We start from the raw sequence: 25,060 nt of genomic DNA on the forward strand, positions 1-25,060 counted from the left end.
GATCTTACAAAAACTAAAGGAAGAAATCATAATAAAGGTTGAGTTTTCTGTAAATCAGTGAATGTACGTGGGGTCAAACACTTGTGGGTTAATGTATTATCTCTCCTTACAGTAATCCTGACACCTTTTCTATTGACTTCATGTTGCTGGGAAATGATAAACACTTTTCCTGACCTCCAACACACAGTTACAATAGTAATAAAACGGGTTTAAAGTTCAGACTACGTTGGCAGTATGTAAAAGAGGGTGCGCGGATGCTCTTAACGTTCAGTCCTAACAAATGCCTGAAGGATTCACTTACCATCCAGATCTTTCATCTTGGGTAGGTTTTTGTCATTCATTATATGCATAACAGACATCATTATAAGATGCCATTACTGATGTTGCTTACTATTATTGATCATGAAGTGTAATTTTGATATTTACTATGAAGACATTTTGGCAAAACTTCATATGCGTTTATATACGTTGATGTGGCTTGGAAATACCTTTTCGATACTCAACGATTTTACAAAAATGTTTCTCCCATAGGAGAACAGGAAAAGCCATACAAGATGAAAAGCATCCTGAAGGACAAAACCCTAAGTATGATTCTTACAGATGTTTATTACATGTATTCTTTAATTTAATATGTTAATAATCGTATTAATATTACACACATTTGATTTGATGTTTAATGGGTGTAATGTTTACTGTGTTTAATATGTTATGATATGTAAAGAGTATAGACCGATATATCGGCCGGCCGATATATCGGGCCGATTTTTGCGAGTTTTATATGTATCGGCATCGGCCGATCCGTGGCTGCTATGTTCGCCGATTTTTTTCGACATTATTTACAGACCGAGTAAATTTACTTTTTTAAAACCTGATAAGGCACACTGTGCCCTTGCACGTGAGGCTGCATAAACGTCATTGTAACTTTGAAGCATTAAAACTTCAAAATATACGGTCATGCGGCACATCGTTGGAAAGCTTAGACTTTCGGGATTCCATTAAGCGCACAAAGCATAATATGATTTATAGCAGTCATAAAACTGTAATCTAGTTGTATGTTATGTGAACCGGGCGCCGCCGATTTACTTACTTTCAAATTCTTCCCTTTATCCGCTTCGGTGAAATTGTCCAAATTGTTCATAAATCCCCAAAACTCCAAGGAAATTGAATATCCAAGCATTTTAATCCAAAACGATTTGTTCATCTCACAATCTTGACATTTCTGACTGAATTACGATATAAATAGTGTATATAATTAGTTCACTAACGGACATTCGTTCGAATCTCACTTTTCATTCACGATATATAATGAATATATTCGGAAGTCACATTTATTGTGCAACGTCTGAAGAACAAATATGCCCCCTTGTGGAATTTCAGCCGTTCAATAAGGGGCTACATTGAGACGTGTAACATTTAGCATCATCGTTTTATTTTTATGATGTAAATTGAGGGAGCAAAACCAGTATAGGCTCCAAATATCGGCTCAAGAAAATCGGCAGCCTGTATCGGTCATCGGCTAAGGCTGATGAAACAAAAATCGGTATCGGCATCGGCACTAAAAAATCCATATCGGTCGATCCCTAAAGAAAGTATTTTTTGGAATTTACTCTTTTCTTAAATCATCCTACTGTACTTAATTCTGTGAAGATTTAACCTTGATATCTTTAATATTGACTATAAAGCCTTGTCAAAGATTGAAATTAATGTTTAGGAAGCCAACTTTTTTTGTTTGTAAAATGGTTATGACTACATATTCTCCTTATCTCACAATTACATTGAGACTTTAGCCTATATTTCACAAACAAGGTCACATATAATAAGCATAGTGAAACCAAAAGGAAAATGTGTTTAAAGTATAACCATTTTCACACAGTATAGGCTAATATTCTATTTAATATTTCTTATAAATCACATTAGTTTGGTTATACAATTATATGTCTTTTCACACTTTATGCAGTGTATTTCTTGATATATAATACCCCACCTTCTTGTATTTCTTTGTATCAGTACAGTATTCCTTTAAACTACCGATTGTGGCAGCATATAGTCAGACGACCGTGAAAGTTCATTCATAACCCCTTACTCTCACTGTTTCTTTACAGAAGTGTCCCATTTTGAGATGCAGAGTCACTCTATTGGTGCCGTGCGCTGGACGCTACCTGAGGAAGATGTCCAGGTCCACAACTCTGCCCCCACCAGCCCCTTCAAGTGCTCCAGCACCCGCACAAACCGTTTACAGGTAACCACTTACTTTACTGCTGCTTTGGAAAATGAATAGTCGGTAAATTACAACAGAAGGGTTTGGGGTCATGAACACAATAATTTGTACTGTACATCACACAGTTAAAACATTATATGTGATTTTCCAGCAAAGGCAACATCAGCAGGGCTTAAAGGATCTTAAGAGTTTGCAAGAGTGCATCAGATTCATCAACCATTGGAAGGACCAAGTGGCACAAGTTTGTAAGGTATGCCAAAATACTTTTGCATTAAACTTTAAAGTTCTAAAAGCGATTTTTGCAATGCAATAGAAGAACCATTTTTAGTTCCCTTTCAGTCAAAACGTCCTTGGCTTTAGTTTTTAAAACTGTGCCTATGAATTACGATAAATTGGGTCACTTTTTGACAGTCAAAAAGTTTACCTAAATGTACCTTATATTTAATTTACATTAGATCCTTGAGGAAGTTTGACTCTGGTTACATTTACATAAGTTGAAAGTCATTTAATATATTTAGTAATCTAGTAATATTTTATCATTCACTCAGCAAAAATGACTGTTGCATGCAAAAAAGCGTATTGATGGAAATTGACATCATAAGAAAATGTAAAGTAATAAAACTGAATTGTAAATATTTTTACAATTCTCAGGTATTATCCCAACAGATCATTTTCCCAGTCAACTTCCCTGTGCGTGCAGACTACATGACCTTTGGGTTTTTATAACCCATGTCGTAATATGATAAGCGTTGGCATGGGGGACGTGTGCCGCAGCAACGAATGAAAAAGGCGACTGACACATTTTATGAAGCCCAATTTTAGCGATAATGGCAACGTCTATCTTTGTCTGATAAACTCTTCATCTTCAAACAGAGATACTGACAAACCTTATCACACAATCTTTGCAGTTTATGTGGTGAGGAGGTGGGCTTCAGAGGTCTCATCTCATAAGATATGAACTGTTGAAAATACACTTGCTATTGTAAAAATGTTAACATGGTTTGACAAACATGCTCCTTATCTTCTATTGGTCATTTAAAAGATTAAGCCAATTTCCCCACAGAGCCACGGCGTTTTTAAAAAAAACATTTTCTGAATTAATGACTTCCTTATCTTCATCTTTGTGTAATATTAAACTGGAATAGGAGGATTATAGTTTAACACTATAAAATCGACCAGCTTTAAGACCACTATAACCAAGTTCATATGTATTTCACAGGATGAAACCGATGCTGGTGAAGGGTGCAGCAAATGGGCAGACCAACAGCCAGACCCCAAAACGGAGCGCAGTCTTGAAGAAAGTCGCAAACTCATTATGCTGTGGGCCAATGAACTTCAAAGTGTAGACAAGGTGAGGCCTTAAAAAAAATGTTGTTAAAAGAAAAATGTAACATCACACTATATAAACGGGTGATCCTAAAGACATTATTAGTTAAAAGAGGTTCAGTTTAACTTATGTGATGTCTAACTAATGTTTTTGTGTTCCTCAGCTGTCTAAAAAGCATCCATGGATGAAGGAGAGGTTTGATGAAGAACATGAGGACACAAAGCAGAATGTGGATCACAATGAGCTGGTGGACAAGAGAATCATGGAGTGGGCCAAAGAGCTACAGAGTGTATCAGAGGTGAGACAACACTAATATGAGGACCTGATCTATTATTTTCCAAAATTCAGATGGTTCATGAAAATTCTGTCATCCTTTATTTGCCTTTATGTGCTCCATAAAAATGCTGGGTTGTTTTAACCACTGCGTTAAATATAAACATTTTCTGGGTTGAAAATAACCCAGCATTCTGTTAGGGTGTCTGACCTTCTTTTGCCAATGAATTACAAAAGAAGAAATGTTTGGGACTGTACTGTTTTTTCATGCAATTACAATGAACAGAGCTTTCAAGGTTCAACAAAGACACCACTAAACTATTACAGAAGTAGTCTGTATCAAGGCTTTGAACTGTTCATGGAACGAAAACGAAAACCAGAAACTTTTGATGTTTTGCAAGGAACAGAAACTAAACCAGAAACGTATATGTTCCGGTTAATACCGTTATTTTATTCTTTCTTTAACAAGATATCTGTGCAATATGACTCGGTGAAGTTCACTTTCGGTTGTCGTCGACTCATCTGAGAAATGCGAAACTTGCCACCAGCAAGAAGTCTACTCAAGCCCAAGTCTCTAATGCTCAATCATAAGAGTTAAATATTGTAGGCTATCAAGTACCTCAAGATGTTTGTTTTTTAATAATAATTAGTGGTGTAATGGATCGCAGTTGATTCGTGATTCGTACAGATCATGACCCACGGTTCGTCTCGCATGCGTTTCGCGAATTAATAAGCAAATTAAAATAGGGTGTACGTTGATCATTTGCACGTGTTCAAAGGCTTGCAAATGTCAACACTTAAGTGATTTTAAACAATTTAACCACAAAAAGTCGCTAAAGTGAGCAATTTTCTGTATGCACAGACGCACATGCGGTTGAATGTGTTTGGTCCAGCTCCAATCAAACGTGATTATCCCTATGCCCTTTAAAGATCAGAACTCTCGATGTATAAACTTGAGAGAGAGTTGCACTATTGTGTCTCATACTGTAGTCTGTTAAAATACATTTGGCGAATAAAGCACTGAAAAACAACATAATTTTCACTTTATGTGGAGTGACTGTTATGCTGCATCTTCTTCCCGAAGCGCCGTTTGGAATTCGTCCTCCGTCTGTGTGTGTTTAAGTGCACTCAGAAGTGCATACATGGAGAGACGCGTTTCAAAAAGCAAGCAAACCACAGTATTCTTTTTCCTAATAAAAACATTTGATGAAGTTGTTTGCCAATAAACGACATGGCAGAAAATGTCCTTGTCTTAATTCATGTATAATACTGAAACAAATGTAGGCATGTCAGAATTACAGTTATGCCGCTTACATAATGTAGCCTTTTTTAATGTTCGATGACAAGATAGAGACTTAAGGAGATTATGTAGACTAATAATGTCCAAACGATCAGCCTACTTATTTGTATGTCCCACACATGGAACATTATTAACCAGTTCAGGAACATTTTTTTGTTCTAACCGATTCAGGAACGTCAATTTCAGGGTTGATCCGAAAACCGGAAATGTTAAAATACTGTTTCTGTTCGGAACGAACCAATTGGGAAAAAATCTGGTTCAAAGCCCTAGTGTGTATTGATACGTGTGATGAGCAAAAGGATACTTAAGTTATTGTTGACTTAGAATGACTCAAAGTTAATATGTTTGATTCACTGACCCTTCAACATCCTACAACATCTTGTAAAACAGTATCAGTAAATTGAACAAGCGTTTAAGTTACATTTATCCAGTATAATAAAAAGCAGACTGTATGTCCTTTTCCTATGTGAATGCAGAGCTATGGAATGCTGGGAGATGAGCTGGCACAGATGTTGCGTCTCTTAGGACTGAGGAAGAAGAGGCTGGCTGGCCTCATGCCACTACTGGAGTTCATCACTTGGAGCTTGTTGAAAGACGAAAGCAAGGTGGGAAGACTGTGAATGCACTTCTTGTTTTCACTTATAGTATTTTTAGTCTAGTCAAAACAAAAGTCTGGAAAAAACAAGCACACAGCCACCGAAAACATAAATGTTTCTTTGTTAAATAACAGTTCCTGTAGCTCAATTGGTGGAGCATTGTATGTGCAAGTAAAAGATGGGTTCGATACCCAGGGAATGCAAATATTAATCTATACCACACTCTCAAAAAATGGATCAAAATTTGTCACTGGGGCAGTACACTCTAAAAAAAAATCCATAGAAATTACAATGTTTTTGCAGCTGGGTTGTCGGTAACTTACCGTGGATTTGGATTTATGTTATTTGCTGATAACATTTTGTTTAAAGTTAAATAAACATTAAACATTTGCAATTCTTTGTCTTTACAGATTAAAACTAAAAAAACAGCATCAAGCAAAACATTTTGGGAAACAAAATCTGAAGCCAAAACAGAAAAAGGTTGATGATGATTTCTGGTTCCCAGAATGCTTTGCATGAGGCTGTTATTGTATAGTTTTATTCTGTAAAGATAAAGACTTGTTGATATTTGGCATTTATTTGACTTTGAACAAACTCTTGCCAGTAAATAACATAAATTTAAATCTACGGTAAATTACCGGCAACCCAGCTGCAATAACATTGTAATTTCTACAGAATTTTTTTACAGTGTACTTTTTCAAAAAATTATTTATTAAATTTACTAAAGTGTTTTGGGGTGAGTGGTCGCAATCAATTTACGTAAGCTACATTTAAACAAAGTTTTTTTTCTAATTTGTTTTGTTTAAATGTAGCTTAAATAAATTGATTGCGACCACTTACCTTAAAAAATTGAGTAAATTGAATGAATAATTTTTTCAGTGTACCTAAAAGGTGCATATTGGTACCTCAAAGGTACATACTGGTACCTCAAATGGTACATATTAGGACCTTTAAAAAGAAAAAAAAATTCTGGTAGTGCATGAATACACTCCAGTTCGGATAAAGTGTCTGCCAAATACATTCATGTAAATAAATAAAACTTTATTGTAGTCTATATTATCATTATTTGCAATATTGTGGCTTTTTATCATATTTAGAAAACATAAAAATTACCTCTTTAAACAATTATTCACCTATGCCCTGATTAAATAAATGACTAAATGTGCGCCATGCTTATCAGGGGCAATGCTAAAGCTATAAAAGTAAATTGCTTGGATGATATGATAGTGCTGACAACTTTATTGAGGGCCAAGTGGGAAGCAAATTACATTGTGGTTACATAAAGAGCAGAGTTCAAAAGAGAGCATCTAGGGTCAGCGTGAATCAGAAAACAAACTTTTAAAAAACTTTTCCAGATCTTAGATGTGTTGTGCCCTTTTAACAGCCCAAAAGCCACTATGTTTTTGCTAGCTGTTGCTTATGTGTATGTTTTTGTATGTATTGTAGGGCATGGTTCCTCATCTTTGGCTTTCAGCCAAGCAGCGCACCTGGAAAGCTGGTAATGAATCCTAAATACATATTAATTATTAATGAATTAATCGTTTTAGAAATAATCTGTAACAAAACATCAGTGCACATACTGTTTTGTATTGGCTCTGTACTTATACTAAGAATTTGCACCAATAATATAATTAAATATTTTACTATATTACCTGCTGTCTTATTCAAATATGAATACACTAATGACACAATAATTTTTTCTCATTTCTCAAACAGGCATGTCACGATACATCCCAAATTCAGGTAACTCTTTCTTAACTTTTCAAATGTAGAACTGTAGTGTACAAAACAAATATTACACTCGTTACTTACACAGAAAAAAAATGATTACAACATTTTTTAAGGTAAGTGTTTGCAATAAATTTATTTAAGCTACATTTAAACAAAACTTTTTTGTTTTGTTTTGTTTTATTAATTTTTTTTGTTTAAATGTAGCTTAAATAAATTGATTGCGACCATTACCTTAAAAAATTGAGTAAATTGAATGAATCATTTTTTCAGTGTAATTCAAACATAAAATGATGAACAAATTATAAAAAAACTACTTTCCTTTTGAGTATCTAATTTTTAATCACATTATTAAATAATAATAATGATAAATTTCTATTTTTTTAGTCTGGAGCTGGATAGTCAGTGCAGCAGGTAAGTTTCATATTTTAATATTAGGACCCCCCTCGTAAAAAAAACCCACATTAAATGTGGCACTAAAGTATTTTATTTTCTAAATCTTTGCTCTTTTTCTTTCAAAGCTGATGTAACACTTGATCCAATGACCAACCACCCCTGGTTGCAACTCTCTGATGATCAAAAGAAGGTTCAGGAGGCTCATAAAGAGGCTGATGTGGCCCACAGCCCTCAGCGTTTCAACAGCTGGCCCTGTGTCTTAGGCTGGGAAGGCTACATGAGCGGCCGCCATTACTGGGAACTTGATATAGCAAACAATGGTTACTGGAAAGTGGGAGTGACAACTGCTTCGGCGAGGAGACATGGTCGCTTTCCGATGATTCCTTCTAATGGATATTGGTGCCTGTGGCGGAGCACAAGACAGTTCTTTGCCTGCACCGATCCCGAAACAACCCTGCCACCTACTCTGGTGCCCCAAAAGATGGGAATCTACATCGATTATGAAGAGGGACAGATTTCTTTCTACAATGCAGAGAACAAGTCACACATCTACACCTTCACAGCAGACTTTCATGAGAAGCTGTACCCATTCTTTGCCCCACTGGATGGTAGGACCCTTATAACCATCTGGTCCCCTAAAGAACTTCAATCAAGCAATCAAACCGGGCAGGTTTAAAAGATCTGTGTTTCTGTTGAACATCTATATCTCGACAAATGATTCATAATAAGGACAAAGTTAAATATATTACACTTGATATACACATTGCAAAACAAAGAGACCAAACCAGACCTTTCCATTTGTTGGCTCTACGGTGGGCTGGACCCACTCATTGAGAGCCATTGAAACTAAATGCTTTCATCACACAGTAAACTTTGCCCTTATTCATTATTTAAAAATAAATACTTATTTTATGTACACCTCTAACCATTTATATATCTATGCTTGTGCTGTTAATAAGCTTCTTCTCTGTCTGTGTATTTAATGTAAGTGAGAGTATATGTGTTTGGCACAAACATTTCTATATTTTATTCCATCTTAATACATGAATAAGATAACAAGAATCAAATATTTATTATGTCAGTGTTTATGTGTAAATAATATCTATTAAAAGTGTAACCACTTTATTTTTTATAAATGTTCTGGATGATCTGCTGTCTTAATAAAATGTAATAAACACAGGACACCGTGTGTTTGCTTATTGTTCACACTAGACTGTCATACATTATTAATGTATTAAATCACATTTGACCACACTTCATACATTAATTTGGAACTGCTTTGTAAAAATGCTTCTTTTATTTTTTCGTAATGGCTACAATGAGATAAAAAGTAAAAGCTTTGCATGCCCAAAAATAAAACAGCTATTAAACAAGAATGGTTTGGAAAATATCACTAAAGACAAAGGAAACATTTAACTGCATAGATCATCAACCAATAAGCTTAGTTCACCCAAAATTAGCACATATTTTACTATATTTTACATAATAATGATTAAATTAGAGTTTATTAAATAATATTCTGGCTCTTTTTAAGTTTATTGGATAGCGCCTCATTTTTAAAGAGCCAGTAAGATGCCAATTTTAAGGGTCCTATCACCGTTTATAACTCCCGGACAACAGGTTTAAATGCGTGCAAGGTCAAAAAACACTGTTATTTTCTCAAAATAGTAATTTAAAATTACCCTATTTCTTAGAGATCCCAAAACGATTTGTGTGAAGCCATTCAACGACTCCTAAACCCCACCTTTCAGTAGCCTACTCTGCTCTGATTGGTCGATGCATGTTGTTCCAAATAAAGTGGGTACTGAACCATCTTTCATTGCCAAACGTCTAGTAAATCCCTCCGTGAAAAAGTAATTTTAACCACTGATTCTTTACAGCCATACGTCTAGTATATCCCTCCGTGAAAAAGTAATTTTAACTACAGATTCTTCACAGCCAAACGTCTAGTAAATCCATCCGTGAAAATGTAATTTTAACCACTAATTCTTCACAGCCAAACGTCTAGTAAATCCCTCCGCGAAAAAGTAATTTTGACTACAGATTCTTCACAGCCAAACGTCTAGTAAATCCCTCTGTGAAAAGTAATTTTAACCACAGATTCTTCATATATCTTCATCTTTGTGATATGATGTTTACACACTAACTATCTGTGGGCAGGTCGGTATTACGTGGATAAAGTCAGGTAGGAGATTCAATCCATATGACAACCCGTTTCAGCGTTTCAGAGTCGACTCCCTTAGAAGCCAATAACTTTATTAATCGTGCACTTTTTGGTTCAACTACTTTGCACATTGTTTACATTGATGGACATCAGGCTTGTGCACAATTCAGAATTGAATTGAGAATGACTCCTAAATTCCAATTCAATTCTTGAATTTGAATTGAATTTGAATTGATGTCAAAAACAGGATCTAGAATTACAATTCGAATTTGAATTAAAGGAAGCAGAATTGCAATTCAATAGAAATTCAAAGAAATTCATATACATATTATACAGTAAGTGAAGTGTTAAAAATGAAGCTTTACAGTATATGTCAGATATGATAGCATTACATATTCTATAAATTATATTAGTTTGAACTACTGTACAGATTACATTAACAGGAAATGTTCCCCCCCAGCAATTGATGTTAAAAACTCTAGTCACATAACAAATAATTAAGTTTGATTTTTTTGTAATTTTAATTTTTTGGAACACGATGGAACATGACTTAATTTCCCAGAATGCTTTACTTTAACCAAGAATTTAAAATGGTTGCCGAACAATTTTCCAAAGTAACTTTCCTAACACTGAATGTATGTGAGATTCTTTCTGTTGTGTGACTGTGGAATTTCTTTGAATTGCCATGAATTTAATTCCACTTCCTGACATTCCAATTCCAATTCAAATTCAACTTCCTTTAGGGCGGAGTCAATTCAATTCAAATTCCAATTCATGAATTGAATGGAGGTCAATTCTGAAATTCTGAATTGTGCACAAGCCTGATGGACATGACACATTGCAATACAGGTCATTTTCAATTTTGGATCTGTGTGGCTCTTTAAAGCTCCAAAAAGCATAATAAACGAATCCACACTTAAATGTCTTCTGAGGTAAAGCATGGGTTTTTGTAACATTTGGGTCAGAGCTAATATTTCCACCTTACCTTAATTTTCTTGTGAACATGTGTACTGCCGTGGTTTAAAGTTTGAAATATAAATGTTTCCTGACCAAAAAAACAGCTTTTTAGTATAACTCAGACTGTGTTTGGCTAAAAAAAAGAAAGTCATATACTCAAAGGATGACATGAGGGTGAGTAAAACATGGGTACATTTTTTATTTTTGGGGTAAAGTATTCCTTTAAAATTATGATTAAAAGGGTGTAGATTTGGTTTGACCATTGAATGGAAGGGGGGTTGAAGTGTCAATATGTGAATGTTTCATTAATCATACATTTTAGGTGTGTGGTTGTTATTCCTAGTTCTTAGTTTTGATTTTTGGAAACTACGGAAATTACGCCCACTGGATGTTGACATTATATCACAGTCATCACAGTTCCAGATAATGACTCTACATAACATACACAAGCCAAGTAGTAAGCGGCCTTGAAGTTGAACTTACATCACAGCAGTGCCAGCAAGTGGCTCCTTGGGAAATTACAGTCAGTGTGCCTTTATCCTATTTTTAGATTGAGGATGGAGAAGCAGAAACTCTGAGAATAGGAATTAAAAAGTGACCCTATATGGACTTTAAAACATCTACTCAGGAAAAAAACTACTTTGTGCTTCCTTTAATCAGTCATTTACAGTTTGAAAGGTGTCAGTAGACAATTATCTGACATTTAAATAATTAGTAACAACTCAGATAAATAGCAAACCATTTTCTCGAAAAACATAGTTTATTTCTACAATTAAATTAAATCTCAATGAGCCTTCATCAAGAATTTGATATTATTAAAGCAAACAGTTTAATGAGTTTGTTAATCTAATCAATTAAATAGGTCGGTTAATGTAGCCTACTACTATCTTGTATAGCTAGTTTGAGGTTTTCCCTTTTTTTCAAACTATTAGGGCGATGTCACTCATTGTAATTTTGTTATTTTGCCACACGGTGATGCTCGGATCATTGTAAACTCAAATATAATCTGATGGTCTCCAACAGCGCACGGATTGGAAAGAAACTGTATTGATGTTCGTGAAAAGGTTTGTTGTGACAACATTTTACATAACTTTTCAGGGTGCGCGGTTTGGATGTAAGCCTACATAAACTCTTTGAAATCTTGTTCTTGTTTTTTTTTTTATTGAAACTAGTGTTTCGTTGCATTCATATGTTTTTAATAACGGTGCTATTCTAATTTGTATTATGTTAAAAACATTAGCTAAACGTCTTTTAAACAAATCTTGGAGGCTACTGTACCTTCCTGTAACTGTCTCGCTGTGGTTTTGCTACAGACACCCGGTCACTGATCCAGTTCAGAGACAATGGATATATTATGTTGATTTGTCTTGTTTTTGAAGTTTATTTTATTATATCCACTTTGCCCAGTAACAGAAAGGAACGTGCCAGTAGCCTACGGCAGTATGTTGCATTTTATTACTAACCTGTTTTGATAATAGGCTATCACTTGCTGTCTTTTACCTCTATGACCTGATGACTTTATAAGTATTTGAGATGCTTTAAATGATTTCCTGGTGGTATTCCTCCGCTTTTATTTAACTTTTCTTTGGGAAAAGATATCAGCTAGTATCATGGGTGGGGTGCTTAACGCTTACGTTACATGGATCAAGTTCCTCAAGTTTCTGGCAAAAAACGCAGTGGGTGGGGTTGGCCTTTTTTATGAAAAGTTGTTAAACCATAGGCTTCTTAAAGACTTGTCTTTGATCAGTAGGTTCACCTGAATGTGCATTTTTGTGCCACTTGGCTTTATCTTAGCTGATCGTATCATCTCCCTTATTAACTTACATGATCTTTAAATCTTTCACATCTTTCAATTTTATAAGTGTTGCATTTAAGTAACACATTGATGATTTTCTTTAAAAATATATAATATTCTGGAAATATGTATTTTATAGATTTACAATAATTTTATATTTACATTAAATGACCATGGCATGGTCATGGAAAAAGTAAAACAGTTTTGTGACAGTTGGCAATCATTGTTATTTTGTTACCACAAGGTGTCACTTTTTAACCAATCTGTTGATCTGATTTGCAAATTTTTGAGTTAATCGGTTTTACACATTAAATTGTCATGTCAAAAATCATTAAATTCTGGGGGCTTGCCACAACGGCATTCTCCGATAGTGAAAACATTATTACAACACCTTACAGATCTGAAAATATTGACCTTTTTTGCTTCCAAAACATGATTTTTTTTCCGTAATAATGACTGAGTCGTAATGTTTTTTATACAATTATATAAAATATAATTCTTCAACGCTTCATCAGTAGCCTAATGTTATCCCATGCCTTCTGGAACTCAAGCCAAAGGCTTTCCTTTGAATGTAAATCTTATTCTATGGTTTATAGAGCATAATGTAAATCTGGGACAATAAAGTTGGAAAATAAACTTGTACATTCAAAGGAAAGGCTTTGGCTTGAGTTGCAGAAGGTATGCATACAACTGATCAAGTTCTGAGGAAAAATATTTAAACAGTATGACTTTATCTGATATTTGTTGTGCGCAGCCATCATTGTGGAAGGAAATCATGTTTTGAAGGCAAAAAAAAGTCAATATTTTCAGATCTGTCAGGTGTTTTAATAATTTTGGCCACCAGCTGTGTATAACGCTTTATAATATTATAATATATTTATGAGGACAATGAAATTTGCAATAATACCAAATATTCTACTGTAATATAGCCTATTTTATTTAATCACTTCCCCCATTTAAAGCATTCTATTAAAAACACTCTTTTGTAAAAAGCACTATATAAATAAATTTGGTTTGACTTGACTATATTGGTAAAAAAACATGTTTGCTTAAAGAAAATATGGATGAAGTTAAACACAGAGTTAACATTTCCCAGTCTTACAGTCTTTTGTTTGATATTCAGACTTTGTCTTGTTTGTCTTTCTCTATTAGGTTCACCTGGTCATAGGTTTGTGTTTTTCTTAATTTGAATACAGTAGAAAATTTGAATAAACAAATATATGGCATACAAATCACTTGAGAAGTTTAAAAAAATTTAATTATCCCTTAGACGTCTTCAACCTTTTTTTCAGGCCAAAGGGCTTATTAATGAATAGAGAGGAGGAGCAGGGACACCCCAGTACATGCAACAAATTAGACTTGATATACATACTTTGTTATGTTGTTGTTACAAAGATATCAAAATTATATTTTTGCCATACTCTAACGTTTTAATTTAACTGAATAGATTTTATCGTGGTTATGCTCTTCATTTTAATCAAGTTTTATTTCATTTTTTTGTTTTATTAGCCTATTAATGCATTGATTGAAAATTTCATTTCTCAAAAAAAAAAAACATTAAACAAAAAAACGTATTTTGCATACAAAGAATAAAACCACCACGTACCCTCGTTATACCCTTTTATCATCATATCATGACTTTTATTTTGAAGTTCAGTTTTAATCATTTCTCATTGGTGTTTGTTTCAATCTGCTCACGTGGTTCAGGACGCAAGTTGATTCAGTTACGCTGAATCAACAACGCAGTTGGACTTCAGACTGTGCGTGAGACAGTTTCACTTAACACTATAGACATCATAACACATAACATGGGAACGTTATATAAAACCCTGAATCGGGTTTTAAGGTTTTTATTTTGCAATCCCAGCTATTTGAAAGCGTAAACTTGACATGTCAATGTAAAACGAGCATTAATCGAGTATTCGCGAACAGCTTAACGTTACATAATAATGTCACTGTTGGACTCAGCTGAAAATACTCCTCTCCTCAGAGATGATACTGCAGGGTAAGTTATTAATAGCAAGTTGCCTGACTGAACTATGCGTGACTGGTTGTGTCGAGCTAACATTGCCTGCTTGTCATGTCAATGGTATTATTTTTGTTATAACATAAAGTTAACTTTAAAATAGTCAAGTCAATGTGAATGTTCAAAGCCATTAGTAAAAGCAGTGTAAATTTAACACACGCCATCTTTGGTCTGTTGTTGTAATATTTTGCATGAGATTTTCTGTTTGTACCTCTAATTATACACCCGCATGTGTAATGCATCATAAATAAATGGACCATACAAGGGCCTACAAGAGGTCATTTTCAGTACTAGCACCTTTAAAAAATATTTAAATGTATATATTTAAAAAATATATGCATGTTGTGTAGTTGTGCTTGAAGTGTAAACTGAAGCTCACATTTTGCCACCTTTGCAAACCTTAATGACTTAAAAAACGACTTCTGTCATCAAAATGATTTTGTCCATTTTATTTCATTTATTCTGATTGGACATAAAAGCAAATATTATACTGATATACCCTTCAGACATCACTTTTGGCCTCTACTTTATGTCAGTGTGTACCCTATGTATTTAAAAAGTGTTTTCTTTTTCTCTTTTTCAGGCATGAAAAGGCAGACAGAAGCCGGTGGAGGTCCATCAGGGTGATGTACTTTACCATGTTTCTTAGCAGTGTCGGTAAGTAGGAAACATTATCTTGCACTCAAAAAACCCGTATTTCTGCTTTTGCTTTGCACTATTTGTATTTATAAATATGTGTTTTGCCACTGTGTTAAATAGACTTGAGAGACATGAGAGGATGGGACAGCACCCATTTATCATAGAGCTGTACAGTTTATATAACTTACAAGTTGCTTCTGAAATGTTTGAACACTGAGCTAAACTGTACATTGCAACTGAACTCAACATTTAATGCCATCTAACGTCAGTAGTAAATGTATAGGGTAACTAGTCTGTAAAAAATAAAAGTTGTATCAACTTTAAAAAATTACTTAAATTAGTAACGCCTAAATTGCATGTAAAAAAAAATAAAAAATGTAAGTTGAAAATGTTTCAATATTTTAGGTGTTGCCAATTGAAGTGAATAAAAAATAAAATACTTAAAATTTGTACTTGAAGTGAGAAAATTTAAGTTGAAAAAGCTTAAGTTGATACAACTTTTACTTTTTACAGTGTAGTAATTAGTCAGGATGTTTACAGTATATTTAAGTTATTTAGTAGATTAACATTTTAAATGTTTGCATGCCACAAAATAAATGCATGTGATTGCATTGTTCTGTCTTAGGTTTTACGATTGTCATCACTTCCATATGGCCTTATCTTAAGAAAGTAAGTAGGATTTTGCTCTTCTCACCTAAAAGTGTGACTTCTGCTTATTTTTTCTGTACTAACTTATTATGATTACCTGAGCTATGATTTGCACAAAACTGGAAGTGAAAAAGAGAAGTAGTCATATCTGTAAAAAACATTTTGTTTTCTAAGAAAGTGTGCCAAAATAACATCTCAACTGGAACTAATATTTTAATAATTACCCTTTACTGTAGATAAACGTCATCTGAAATAATCTATACGGGTGATTCTCACGAAAACTTGGTTTTAAAAATGTCAAGCATGAAAATGTAAAAATTGCTTAAATTTACTTTTTTCCCACCAGACATTGAAAAACAAAGTCTGGAGTAAATGGGAACATTAATTAAAAAACTTGTACTTATCATTTAACACTTTTTGTAACATAATTTAAAAAATTAGTCCTAAAAAATCTCATTACCGCAACAGTCAGAAAACATCAACACTGACATATGTTCAAAATGACATGACAAACCTGAAAGAACATAATTTGGAGATTCTGCACATGCATTTAAAATCAAAGTATTATGCTTCTATTAATTAAATTAACATTTAATAAGCATCTATTGCGGTAATGATAATCCAAATGTCGTGTAAGCATTCTGACAAGACAATATTTCAAATTAACTGTAAAAAAATGATCTTACCTGGTAGCCATCTTGAAGTAACTGGTCCATGTGATTGGTCACTCAAAATCAATTATAAATTCTTATGTTGAAATCACACATTGTGCAAGGTAGAACACAGTATTGTGTTAATTCTGATGCTTTTTAATGTTACTATATTACACATTTTAAAGCTAAAATCATTAGTGCCGTGGTGTTTCAATGGTTTCGTGAGAATCACCCATACAAGTGTAAACTCCACTACTGAATACTTATGAGGAGTTCAGATGCAAAAACCTCTTAGTGCGTCTGTCATGTTTTCTTGTGAGTATTTTTTATCCGGTTCTTATGTTCAGTAATTTTACTTTAATGACAATGAAAAGGTTTTTCAGTAATTGAAATGTCTTATTTCACAAATGTCACTTTAGTCATTTCATTGGTATTTAACCAATTTTACTGTCTTTCACTGCAAAACCCCCTAAGTACAATCAAACTTTTTTGGTAAAAGCCTCTATTTAAAAAAAAAAATTCACTTCTTTTGACATTTAGCGCTTTTCCATTGCATAGTACCCCATGGGTTAGGTCGGGTCAGCTTACTTTTGAGGGCTTTTCCACTGGGTACAGTACTTAGTACTCTATACTTTTTTTAGTACCACCTCGGTCGGGGTTCCAAGCCAGCTGAGCTGATACTAAAACCTGATGTGAAAACACTGTAGATCACTGATTGGTCTGAGAGAATCATCACTACCAGCGTCATTGCTAAACCTTCGTCGTTAGCTATCGGTCTTTCTTGTGCTATTGCCGATATGCAGATGGTTTCAAATTTATCAAAAATCGGCCGATAAATATCGGCGGCCGATACATCGGTGCATCACTAGTTAGCATGTAGGCTTTGTTAAAAAATCGATGTGGCGTTTAGTGAATTCTGCCAACAAAGTGGTATTTCTGAATGGCCTGAAGACAGGATTAATCGGATATAAAGGGGACATATCATGAAAATCTGACTTTTTTCATGTTTAAGTGCTATAATTGGTTCACCAGTGCTTTTAACAACCTAGAAAATGTAAAAAAAAAATAGAACAACCCAGTAACTTAGTTTTGGTAAACCGTTCTCTGCAAGCAGGTAAAAAATAGGTCATTGAAATCTGGTTCCCCTTGTGATGTCAGAAGGCGATAATACCTCCCCTTGATCTGCACTATCCAACCGCGGCACTGCCATTTAGTGCAGAGATCAACTCATTTGCATTTTAAAGGACACACCCAAAAATGAAAATTTTTTGCTCATACCTACAAAGTGGCAATTTTAACATCTTATAATAAATTATCTATATGGTATTTTGAGCTAAAACTTCACATACGTACTTTGGGGACATCAAAGATTTATTCGACATCTTAAAAAAGTCTTGTGAAATGCCTTCTTTAAAGCGAAGGTATTTGATGGACACACAACATATGCCGAGAGCATTTGGTTAATATCATTATCTCATCATATCATTATCTCATTCTTGGCAGAGGTGGGGTTTAGCGGCTTTTGCATCTGAGCTTCTCACGTAGTACCCGAGATGTGCACTGCCAAATACCACTGTATCTCTGGTACAGGCTGTAGGACTTCTCCATCTATAACAGTTTGTAAGTCAATCATTCATGTCCTTTTTGTCTTTTTAGATTGATGACAGTGCAGATGCCAGTTTTCTGGGATGGGTGGTTGCTGCATATAGTTTGGGTCAGATGGTGGCCTCGCCACTCTTTGGATTATGGTCCAATCACAGGCCTCGACGAGAGCCTCTGGTCTGCTCTATATTAATCAATGTTTCCGCTAACATCTACTACGCCTATGTGCACCTTCCCACATCGCACAACAAAATTCACATGCTTTTGGCTCGCGCCTTTGTGGGCTTCGGAGCAGGTATACTTTTAAATAAAACAACAATTAGCCAAATATTATTATGCAATATAAAAACAGTCACATATCAGTCACAATGTTAATGTCTTGTCTGTAGGTAATGTAGCAGTCGTGAGGTCTTATGTGGCAGAGGCTACGTCTCTAAAGGAAAGAACCTGTGCGATGGCTAACATGAGTGCCTGCCAAGCTCTTGGTTTTATTCTTGGCCCAGGTTTGTAACAAGATGACCGTCACTGTATTTTTTTTTTTAAATTATAAACTAGAGGATTAAACAATGTTTTTCATGTCCTGTTTGTTTGTATTTGTAGCTCTCCAGGCTTTGTTGTCCTTCATTGGAGAGACTGGGATTACTTTGAAGCTCATTCAGCTTCAGGTTAATATGTACACTGCTCCAGCGCTGCTTGCGGTCGTCTTTGGGATCATAAATATTTTGCTGGTTATCTTAGTCCTGAGGTAATCTTTTAACCCATGGCAGTCTAGAGATATAAATGCAAATCTGTGTATTGTTTTTTTAAGGGTTTCTGTATTTCAAAATGAACTTTTAGGGAGCACTTTGTGGATGACAATGGAAAGTACATCCGTTCAATTAACTACACTGCAGAAGGTATTCTTTTATTTTTATATGGATTTACTTTTTGGTTTCAATGCATTGTTTTACTACCATTGTTTATAAACTGCATTATATACATATATATATATATAGTGCCATTTAAATTTTTTTTTTTTTCAGATCAAGTAGCTGTGGCTCCTGAGGTGGAAGGTGATATTGACCAGATGGCAGTTCTGACATCTAACATCCTGTTTTTTGTGATTCTCTTTATTTTTGCTGTGTTTGAAACGTAAGTGAACTTCAGTGCTGTGACTTTAACTCAAAGTGACTTATAAACGTCCTATTTAAAAAATATTAAAGACAAGCTTACATTTGGTTTCATGTTTTAACTGCAGAATATCTACACCTCTATCAATGGACATGTTTGCATGGACAAGAAAAGACGCAGTTTTATATAATGGCATCATATTGGCTGCCATTGGCTTTGAGTCAATCATTGTCTTTCTGGTGGTGAAGGTGGTTTCAGCAAGGTAAATTCAAGCTTAAGATTTATATTTGAATCTCAGGCTTTGTTAATATTTCTCAATTCTATTGAATCTCTCTCATATACAGTAGTGATGTTTGTTAAAACTTAAAGGAATAGTCTACTCATTTTCAATATTAAACTATGTTATTACCTTAACTAAGAATTGTTGATACATCCCTGTCATCTGTGTGCGTGCACGTAAGCGCTGGAGCGCGCTGCGACACTTCGATAGCATTTAGCTTAGCCCCATTCATTCAATGGTATCAAACAGAGATAAAGTTAGAAGTGACCAAACACATCAACGTTTTTCCTATTTAAGACGAGTAGTTATACGAGCAAGTTTGGTGGTACAAAATAAAACGTAGTGCTTTTCTAAGTGGATTTAAAAGAGGAACTATATTGTATGGCGTAATAGCAGTTTTGGGAGTACTTCAACTCCCCTGAAAAGTCAGCTCCCCTTCTCCCTCTCATAATGGGAGAGGGAGGGTGTTACTGCGCCGAGTCGAAGTACTCCCATAAGTGCTATTACGCCATACAATATAGTTCCTCTTTTAAATCCACTTAGAAAAGCGCTACGTTTTATTTTGTACCACCAAACTTGCTCGTATAACTACTCGTCTTAAATAGGAAAAATGTTGATGTGTTTGGTCACTTCTAACTTTATCTCTGTTTGATACCATTGAATGAATGGGGCTAAGCTAAATGCTATCGAAGTGTCGCAGCGCGCTCCAGCGCTTACGTGCACGCACACAGATGATAGAGGGATGTATCGACAATTCTTAGTTAAGGTAATAACATATTTTAATATTGAAAATGAGTAGACTATTCCTTTAAACTACTAGACCTAATTTTAACTCTTGGAGGATTACTCTACTTTCTAAAAAAAATCCAGATAATTTACTCACCCCCAAAATGTTTACGTCTTCCTTTGTTCAGTTTGGAAGAAATACATTTTTTGGAGGAAAACATTACAGGATTGTTCTCAATTTACTAGACTTTATTGGACCTCAACAGTTTGCGGTTGAATGCAGTTTAAAAAGGCAATTTCTGTGCAACTTCAGAGCACTCTAAACAATCCCAACCGAGGCATTAGAGTCTAATCTAGCCACATGATTGTCATTTTCGGCAAGAAAAATGAAACATATGTACTTTTAAACCACAACATCTCTGTTCGACGCACCGGTGCGACCTCATGCGGTGTGTCATGACGTGGAAAGGTCACGCGTTACATATGTGAAACACACATTTGCGGACCATTTAAAACAATAAATATAACACAAGGACATTCATTAATATCATTCTACATACAACAACGTCAGAATGGCCCTCTTTCTCCACACTTGTAAACACTGGGGAGGTAGTTTTGCAAATGTCATGCTTGACCTTTCGACATCATGACGTATTACGTGAGGTCGCACTGGCGCATCAGACGGCTAGTGCAAGACGAGAGGTTGTGGTTTAAAAGTACATATTTTTTATTTAGCTAAAGGTGACGGTCGTGTTGCTGGATGGGACCCTTGTGCCTCGGTTGGAATTGTTTATAGTCCTTTGAAGCTGCGTTGAACTGCAATTTTAAACTGCATTGAAACTGTTAAGTGTTGGGGTCCATTAAAGTCCATTAAATTGAGAAAAATCATGGAATGTTTTTCTTAAAAAAAATAATTTCTTCTCGACTAAACAAAGAAAGACATCAACATTTTAGAAGAGATGGGTGTGAGTAAATTATTGGGATTTTTTGAGAAAGTGGAGTAATTCTTTAAGTGGTATTCCTTCCAGAGACATTTAAAGGAATAGTTCACCCAAAAATGAAAAGTCTTCATTATTTATTCAACCTCATGACCCAACGTCTTTCATTGTTCTTCAGAACCTAAACCTAATATTTTTTGTTTTGTTTGGGGTTTTCTGGTTACTTTGTGAGTGGATGGTGACTACCTCAATCACCATCCACTCCTATTGTTACAACCAAACCCTTTAAAATGACTTACAAGTTTTAAATAAATAATTCCACTCGACTTGTGTCATACATTTTTTGTTTCCTGACTAAAAAAAATACATAAAAAATAAATTTTTTGGGGTGGTTGTATGCAACGCCATGTGGTCTGAATCTAGATTTGTTTTGTATAAATAATAGATGAATCAAGCTGCATTATAACACTATTGTTAATCTAGCCTTTAAAGTAAAGCTTTTCAGTCTGCTGGCTGTTCTTGCTATTGTTTATTCTTCTTGGGAAAACCTGATTTTGTATACACTGCATTTTGGGTGTCAGCGGTTTATAAGCGCATGACTTCCTCATGTTGCTGTTGTAGGCTAATTTACTAAAACACAGATCAATCTCTGCTCTTTTTTTTCTCTGTGTGTTTATAGGGTAGGGGATCGACCTCTGCTTTTTGGAGGATTAATTGTTATATTCGCTGGTTTCTTTTTCCTTTTGCCATGGGGAAATCAGTATCCTAAAATACAGTGGGCAGGTAACTTGTAGCATGTTTACAACACATTATTGTATATATGGGTCAAAACACAATACCAGTCTAATGTACAATTAATTAGTATCAGAGATTAAACACCAAACTATCTGCAAGAACTCTCATATTTATTCTTCAAATTTACAATTTCTCTAAAATCATTATCGAAGAAGCAGGCAATTTGTGGTGTGTTTGTAGCATGCATTCATATTGTTGTTGTTATAGCGGTTTTGCAATTGCTATCATAAATGGCTGATAACATCTCCTTTGTTCCTCTTCTAATATAGTAAAGTCCTATATTTAATTTTGCATTAAATTTTAATATATATTTTAACTGAAACCAGCCATGTGTATTTTGTTTTGACCAATAAATGTATATAATCCATAATTATATATATATTTATTTTATAACTTTATTATTTCCATAAAAAGACATACAGAATAACACTATGCCAACAATAAGACTGGCAGTCACCCCAGCCTCCAATGCCTCGGTGGAGCCCACCGGATGTCCGTCTGAACAGACCTGGTGCTTGTTTACACCCGTTATTTATTTGGCACAGTACATCACGTCTGACATCCTGATCGGAGTGGGTTATCCGACATGCAACGTCATGTCTTACACTTTATACTCAAAGATACTGGGTCCCAAACCTCAGGTACAATATAAACATTATTGATTATTTTAAATGAGGTAGTGTTGATGATCATGGTTACTTATACGATGGCATTTATTTTATGCATTATGCAGGGAGTGTACATGGGTTGGCTGACAGCATCAGGAAGTGGTGCACGGACACTTGGGCCTGTGTTTGTTTCTCACGTCTACACTATCTTGGGACCACGATGGGCCTTCAGTATTATTTGTGGAATAGTACTAGCCGCCATCATTCTCCTGGCTGGCATGTATAAACGACTCATTGCTTTCTCTGTACGTCATGGGACGATAGAGGACTGATCGGTGCCTTCGCTAACTACTAAAGGACAGTGCAGAGAAATTGACTTTTTGACAGGATGTTAATGTTTTAAATTTTCAGATATTCACTATACAAAAAGCCACTAATGTACATATTGCTTTTATAGACATTTTTATAAAATGGGGACTTTGCAAGTTTAACCATAACTCATAAGGGGTTATAATATACATGGTTTCTGTGTGAAATGTATTAAACTACTAGCTTCACTCTGAATTGAACTACTACTACAAGAAAATGGCATAGGTATGTTGTCCAGTTTTATAATGTTTTTTTTTTTTAAGGTTTGATCTTCCCGGTGCAGGGTTGAAATGATTCAGAATGTGACAGAATCAAGAAATTAATGCGAACGGCAGTGTTAAAGATGTTTGGCTGCTTTGGGGGTTTAAAGGCATATCATGATTTTAAAACGAAAGTTGTTTAATGCTTTACAGATTTTGCCTTGAATATTCCTTTTTTAATAATTTATTACACTGAAGAATGTTTTTTAACAATGACAGTTTATTTTAAAGACGTTACGTGCACTGAGCATCAAACAGTGTTTAGATGTTTTAATTCACTAACTCAATAACACTAGGCTCAAGATGTAAACAAGACGTTAAGCATAGCTATACAGATTACAAAATAGGTTGAGTAATCTCAGAATGATGTTACATTACTGACGGTTAGCATCTACAAGCTGCAATTTTATCCAGCTGTTTTCCACTATACTGTTGTTTGTGGTTGTTAAAGCACAATATGGATTTTTCTGACAAACAAAGACAATAAATTGGTTCTTTTCAAAGTATCTCTTTATTTAAAAAAAATTAAAATGTATCATTTTTAGAGATGTTTTGCTTAAACATGTTAAAAGGACTATGAACTATGACGTACTAAATTGTGGAGTTACACCGTTAAACAGTTTTTTTTTTCCGTATTTTGAGGATTATTTGGGTGGGGCTATAACGCGGTGGCTCGATGATGCACTGAAGCCACCAAGCACGGCCCCGCCCCTAACACAATCGCTAGCATCCATAGAGTGCCGCAGGGAAGATGTATTTTTCTGGTTCCCTTGCAAAAAAGCCTGTTAATTTTTCCCGTAGACTTTTGTATTGCAAAAAAATAAGCTCTGTGTTTAACCATATGACACGTTTATGATACTTACACGTAGTTCATTTTCACAAAACTTTTATGAATTTTGAAGTCAAAATTGAGCTTTTTATATTTTTGGTAAATGCATTTACACTTCAAAATTCATAAAACTTGTATTCATCTGTGAAGATTTTTGAAAATTGCGCAATTTGGCGCTGACAGTGGACATGCCCCCAGCATTTGAAAGCAGAAAACGCTGCATATTTTCCCCAGTTTTTGATAACTTATTTTTTTAACATACAAATTTGGCTGGGTGGTTAATAACACATTTTTCTGTTATGTGACAAACTCAAAACACTCATTTAAAATAAATTTGCACAGACTTGAGTTTCTGATGAAAGATGCTTAAAGGGACACTCCACTTTTTTTTTTGAAAATATACTTATTTTCCAGCTCCTAGAGTTAAACATTTGATTTTTACCGTTTCGGAATCCATTCAGCCAATCTCTGGGTTTGGCTGTACCACCTCCAGCATAGCCTAGCATAATCCATTGAATCTGACCATTAGCATCACACCAAAAATGACCAAAGATTTTCGATATTTTTCCCATTTAAAACTTGACCCTTCCGTAGTTACATCGTGCACCAAGACCGACGGAAAATTAAAAGTTGCTATTTTCTAGGCAGATATGGCTAGCACCATACTCCCACTCTGACGCAACAATCAAGGACTTTGCTGCCGCAACATGGACAGCAATGACACTATGCAGTACCCGAAATAAGTCCCCTGCTGTTGAAAGTTACTAAGGGGACTATTTTCGGCTGCTGCATTAATATCATTGCGCCTCCTGCAGCCATGTTA

At 34.9% G+C, this 25,060-nt stretch overlaps 2 protein-coding genes across 4 annotated transcripts; both read left to right on the top strand.

Annotated features, from left to right (window-relative positions):
• Positions 1-217: 217 nt before the first annotated feature.
• Positions 218-9,020, top strand: LOC129421209 (erythroid membrane-associated protein). Its single transcript, XM_055176579.2, has 11 exons — positions 218-322; positions 532-585; positions 2,103-2,239; positions 2,370-2,468; positions 3,438-3,569; positions 3,709-3,843; positions 5,595-5,723; positions 7,161-7,212; positions 7,431-7,457; positions 7,830-7,856; positions 7,964-9,020. Exons 2-11 carry the CDS (start codon positions 555-557, stop codon positions 8,512-8,514), a joined length of 1,320 nt encoding a protein of 439 aa, XP_055032554.1. The 5' UTR covers positions 218-322; positions 532-554; the 3' UTR covers positions 8,515-9,020.
• Positions 9,021-11,942: 2,922 nt separating this feature from the next.
• Positions 11,943-23,911, top strand: mfsd8 (major facilitator superfamily domain containing 8). 3 transcript variants are annotated; one of them, XM_055176627.2, is made up of 12 exons: positions 11,943-12,023; positions 15,364-15,437; positions 16,045-16,088; positions 18,377-18,617; positions 18,712-18,825; positions 18,923-19,067; positions 19,160-19,218; positions 19,345-19,453; positions 19,560-19,694; positions 22,056-22,159; positions 22,586-22,812; positions 22,905-23,911. In XM_055176627.2, exons 1-12 carry the CDS (start codon positions 12,010-12,012, stop codon positions 23,109-23,111), a joined length of 1,473 nt encoding a protein of 490 aa, XP_055032602.1. In that variant the 5' UTR covers positions 11,943-12,009; the 3' UTR covers positions 23,112-23,911. The 3 variants fall into 3 exon arrangements, with proteins under 3 accessions (XP_055032602.1, XP_055032601.1, XP_055032603.1); XM_055176626.2 differs by lacking the exon at positions 11,943-12,023 and adding an exon at positions 14,457-14,759; XM_055176628.2 differs by lacking the exons at positions 11,943-12,023; positions 16,045-16,088.
• Positions 23,912-25,060: the final 1,149 nt, after the last annotated feature.

The sequence above is a fragment of the Misgurnus anguillicaudatus genome, chromosome 4 (genome assembly GCF_027580225.2).
Source record: "Misgurnus anguillicaudatus chromosome 4, ASM2758022v2, whole genome shotgun sequence".
Lineage (NCBI taxonomy): Eukaryota > Metazoa > Chordata > Actinopteri > Cypriniformes > Cobitidae > Misgurnus > Misgurnus anguillicaudatus.